The sequence below is a fragment of the Eurytemora carolleeae genome, unplaced genomic scaffold, assembly GCF_000591075.1.
Source record: "Eurytemora carolleeae unplaced genomic scaffold, Eaff_2.0 scaffold65, whole genome shotgun sequence".
Lineage (NCBI taxonomy): Eukaryota > Metazoa > Arthropoda > Copepoda > Calanoida > Temoridae > Eurytemora > Eurytemora carolleeae.
The window spans coordinates 180398-185616 of NW_019396032.1; the positions used below are offsets into that span (position 1 = coordinate 180398).

General features: G+C 29.4%; 1 protein-coding gene across 1 annotated transcript in view; it reads left to right on the forward strand.

Moving 5' to 3' along the window:
- The window catches only part of LOC111697194 (ubiquitin-associated domain-containing protein 2), an 11070-nt gene extending 6575 nt beyond the window's left edge, over window positions 1-4495 (forward strand). The window contains exons 8-11 of the mRNA XM_023467104.1: window positions 273-355; window positions 1226-1317; window positions 2166-2318; window positions 3959-4495. Coding sequence (XP_023322872.1) covers window positions 273-355; window positions 1226-1317; window positions 2166-2318; window positions 3959-4024 — 394 coding nt within the window. The 3' untranslated portion in view covers window positions 4025-4495. The remainder of the gene's footprint in view (window positions 1-272; window positions 356-1225; window positions 1318-2165; window positions 2319-3958) is intronic.
- The last annotated feature ends 724 nt before the right edge of the window (window positions 4496-5219 follow it).

The window sequence follows — 5219 nt, forward strand, 5'->3', positions numbered from 1 at the left end:
TGCCACCACTTCTCTGAATATCCAGCAATTATGGGTACAGATACTAACTGTGGGTTCTAGCGAGGGATTGCCCCCGGGTGGGTAAAAATCCGGACCTATCCAGTTCATTCGCTTTTTACAGCTTACACCTCTCTACTACATAGTTGGAATTTTATTATTTTGTTTGCAATGGGATGTATTCAGGGTTTATGACATAAAACAGATTAGGTACTGATAAGGTGTTAAATGGAAACCAAGATAGACAGAGACAAGAGAAAAATCTTTAATTTTAGGTTGAGTTTGCCTGGTTGGGTGGGTTCATGTTTCTCCGCAACCCTCGGACGAATTCTTTGCTCCGAACCACAGAAGGATACAGGTAAATGATCCATCTTCATTCCTCAACAGACTTTATATTATAAGATATTTGTCTACGTATCAAGGTTTTACTGTATATTCTTGCTGGTTATTAAGTCTTTACTACAACCCCAGAATTGTAAATCCGGCCCTATAATAATATTAAATATCACTGTCAATCATTCAATCTAAGATTTCAGACTTAAGCTCCCTTCCGTTTAATTTCCTATATCTTTGCAACCCAATGTCGAAGACCTTTGTATGAATTTTGTTAGATCAAATAATCATAAGTTTGAAATATCAAAGGTTTACACCATCCGGCTTCAAAGATATAGGGAGTAGAACATTTGAGTTTGTATCAAAGACTCAATTAATAGAAATAAAACCTTTCAACTTAAGAATGGGTTCGGCAAAATACTATTCTTAAATTCTGAAACACTCCCTTTTGTAATATTTGTTTGTAAACCGGATTGATGAATCTTCAACTTATTATTATTATAAAGATTTATTCACAAACAAAGATATACATACAAATATGAATGGTGTAGTTTAAATTTGTTAAGATATTGCGAATATATAGTTTAAAGAAAAAATTTGCAAAATTATGCACTAATAGGCGACATTGATAGCTACTCATTGAAGTTTACAAGTACAAACAGACGACCCCAGGCGTGATTGTACAAGAATCGTGAGGGGAAGTACTGATGGGTGTGGCTTAATACGGGGAATAAAAATCCCCCAGAAGTTCTGTTTAATAATAATAATAATCAAATCTTAAACTACTGTGATAATATTGAATCAGAGATTGAAACTTATGGTTGGGATTTAGAATAAACAGTCAGCGGGGAAGAGATTATACTGAGCTCGGTCTGAACAGAATAAAACTAATTAGGTTTGATGGGAGCTACTATTGAGATACAGCGGAGTCAGCAAGCTGAAGCTATTGAACAACAGCTAATACGGGCCAGGAACCGATACAATGTGGTAAGTAAGGAATACTGAACTAGGTTTAAAAGCTGAAGCTATTGAACAACAGCTAATACGGGCCAGGAACCGATACAATGTGGTAAGATGGGAATACTGGACTAGGTTTAAAAGCTGAAGCTATTGAACAACAGCTAATACGGGCCAGGAACCGATACAATGTGGTAAGTTGGGAATACTGAACTAGGTTTAAAAGTGTTAAATTATGATCATTCCTATATTTTTGCCTGCAATAGAAATGCGCAAGTTGATCTGAAAAGAAACCACAAAATGATCAGTTTTCATAATTATAAACTTTGATATCTAATTCATACAAATTCAGACAAAGCTTTTAATTTTAAGGGTTCCGTTGTGAAATCTAGCTATGTCATCTTTCTTGGAGGGTCACTTGAAATTAGGCATACATTACAGACACTTCAGAGTGAACACATTTTTGTACAATTATTTTCACTCGTATTTTGGTTTAGACACCGTAGTTTAAAAGTCAAAAGGCATTGCAGGATTTAAAAGTTCCCTAGATTTTAACTTTTTTGTTGTGTATTTTGGTGTTTGGTTGGGGTTAAAAGATTTCTAGTAGACCTTTAAATCAAAGGTTAGTCTATTGGATACTGACCCATAAAACGGAGGAATAGTAAGACGACAATTAAACTATCTCATGCAAATATTTGATGTGATGGGTCTTAGAACTTGCACAAATGCTGTGTACGTTTTTAAGTTTTCTTTCTATTCCACTGTTTCATGTTTCCCACTGTGACCTTGCCTTATCCAATCATGCATCAACGCAATATTATCTTTAAAATGAGAAGAGATAAAAACTAGGTTTTTCATTTATTATCTCCTCTTTTCAGCCAGTAGGAGGTGGGGGTAGGCAGTTGAGATTGGATGAGATGTGGGGTGCAGGAGGGGGAGGGGCAGGGCCTAGACACGCCCCCGTCATACCATCCCCTGCAATGCTGCAAACCCTGATGGATATGGGGTTCTCCAGGGAAAGGGCCGAACAGGTGATAATTTAATACAAATTTTATCAATATAGATTTTATATAAGAGCATGTAAAATTATTTACCGAAAAAAAAGGTTTTCATATCAAAAGATACCGCTTTCGGTGTGGAAACAAAAAACTTTTATTTTGATCTCAAACTAGGAAAAAACTTTTTCGCACTTTATAATACCCATTACAATGACATAATTCTCAACGTAGGTTAAGATAGATTCTGTTTGTTAAAAAAACATTAGTTTTAAAATTACATTTGCTTAATTTTTGTTAAATTTGTCTATGTCTTGGTTATTTTAATGACGAATTATGTTTATTTTAAAGATGAATTAGGTTTATTTTAAAGATGAATTAGGTTTATTTTAAAGATGAATTAGGTTTATTTTAAAGACGAGTTTTATTATTTTAAAGATGAATTTGGTTTATTTTAAAGATGAAATTGGTTTATTTTAAAGACGAATTTGGGTTATTTAAAGACTAATTTGGTTTACTTAAAAGATGAATTTGGTTTACTTAAAAGATGAATTTGGTTTATTTTAAAAGATGAATTTGGTTTATTTTTAAGATGAATTAGGTTTATTTTAAAGATGAATTTGGTTTATTTTAAAGACGAATTTGGTTTATTTTAAAGATGAATTTGGTTTACTTTAAAGATGAATTAGGTTTATTTTAAAGATGAATTTGGTTTACTTTAAAGATGAATTTGGTTTATTTTAAAGACAAATTTTGTTTAAAGATGAATTTGGCTTATTTTAAAAATGAATTAGGCTTATTTTAAAGATGAATTTGGTTTATTGTAAAGATGAATTATGTTTATTTTAAAGATGAATTTGGTTTATTTTAAAGACGAATTTGGTTTATTTTAAAGATGAATTTGGTTTACTTTAAAGATGAATTAAGTTTATTTGAAAGATGAATTTGGTTTATTTTAAAGATGAATTTGTTATTTTAAAGATGAATTTGGTTTATTTTAAAGACGAATTTGGTTTATTTTAAAGATGAATTTGGTTTACTTTAAAGATGAATTAAGTTTATTTGAAAGATGAATTTGGTTTATTTTAAAGATGAATTTGGTTTACTTTAAAGATAAATTAGGTTTATTTTAAAGATAAATTTGGTTTACTTTAAAGATGAATTAGGTTTATTTTAAAGATGAGTTTGGTTTATTTTAAAGATGAATTTGGTTTATTTTAAAGTTGAATTTGGTTTATTTTAAAGATGAATTTGGTTTATTTTAAAGATGAATTAGGTTTATTTTAAAGATGAATTTGGTTTATTTTAAAGACGTATTTGGTTTATTTTAAAGATGAATTTGGTTCATTTTAAAGATGAATTTGGTTTATTTTAAAGATGAATTTGGTTTATTTTAAAGATGAATTTGGTTTATTTTAAAGATGAATTTGGTTTATTTTAAAGATGAATTAGGTTTATTTCAAAGATGAATTTGGTTTATTTAAAAGTTGAATTTGGTTTATTTTAAAGATGAATTAAGTTTATTTTAAAGATGAATTTGGCTTATTTTAAAGATGAACTAGGTTTATTTTAAAGATGAATTTGGTTTATTTTAAAGTTGAATTTGGTTTATTTTAAAGATGAATTAGGTTTATTTTAAAGATGAATGCTAATAATATGTTTTCATTTAATTTCAGGCTTTGATACAATCCCGGAATAATCTTGATGATGCAACTAGTATTCTGCTTCAAGATATCATGTAAACTGTAAGCAGTACATGAGTAGTGTATTTGGTACATAACATGTAAGCTGTATACCGGGCAGTGCATGAATAATGTGTTCGGTGCATAACATTTAAACTGTACCCTGGACAGTACATGAATAATGTACTCGGCACATAAATGTACAAAACGGTGTGTTAATATGTACATTGTACACTGTACAGTTTATTTTCACTCATCTTTATTTATCACACAAAGAAGAAATTAAAACAAGAAACTTCGTGAACAATCGAAATTATCATAATTTTAAAATGAGGTTTAAACAATGAGGCAGCGGCTTGTGATGATGAATAATAATATTTGAACCTCTCAACATGAACTAAAGCAGGGAAAGTTATCAAAATATTTTTCATTTCAGTATTTTGTGTTTTAAAAATGTAAGGGAATGATGTATTAGAAAGTTAAATGTCAGTTTATGCTTGTAATTTTAATAAATTTTTCCTTATGAATTTTCTTATAAATTTTGTCACTGTTGCATTTTTTTAAGTGTATTATTGTTGCTGTATAACTAAAATATTTAATAGTTTTAGTTAAATGTATATTTGTTAATTAAATCTAAATTATTATTTGAATGTTTTTTATTGAATTTCAGTTGTAACTATATAAAAATGGGTCGGAAGAGCAAGGGAGAAGGTTGAAAAAAATCAAGATTTTACGGTAAGTTGCTACGTTTTGCGGATTTCTGATTGACGGAAACGTGCATTTGTTACATCTTTTGAAAAAAAAAAGAATTTTATTTATAAAAAGTAGGGGGGGGGGGGGAGGAAATCCCGATGATTTCAGTACTAATTACCAAGGTAAAAGTAAAAATAACATTGGCCCTAGCCCCTAGGCGATCGAATAGAATATATTTTAATAAAAAAAATGTGCAGGTGGCCGGTCTGAATATATCTGAATATAAAATTGGGGTTTGAAGATTTTAATATAACTACCAACAGAAAAAAAAACTGCGAAACCATTTAATTTTTTTAAAATCTACTAAAAATGATAGTAAAATGTCAAAACTCGTAAATATTTAATGATAAATTGGTGTAATTTAAATATTTAGAGGAGTTAATAAAAAAAATCTCTATTCTAATTTTAAAACTGCAATGATAATAATTAAAAATTAATGTGTTTCTAGTTATTGTATCTATTGATAATAATTCCAGATTTAATGTTGGTAATACAGGGGATT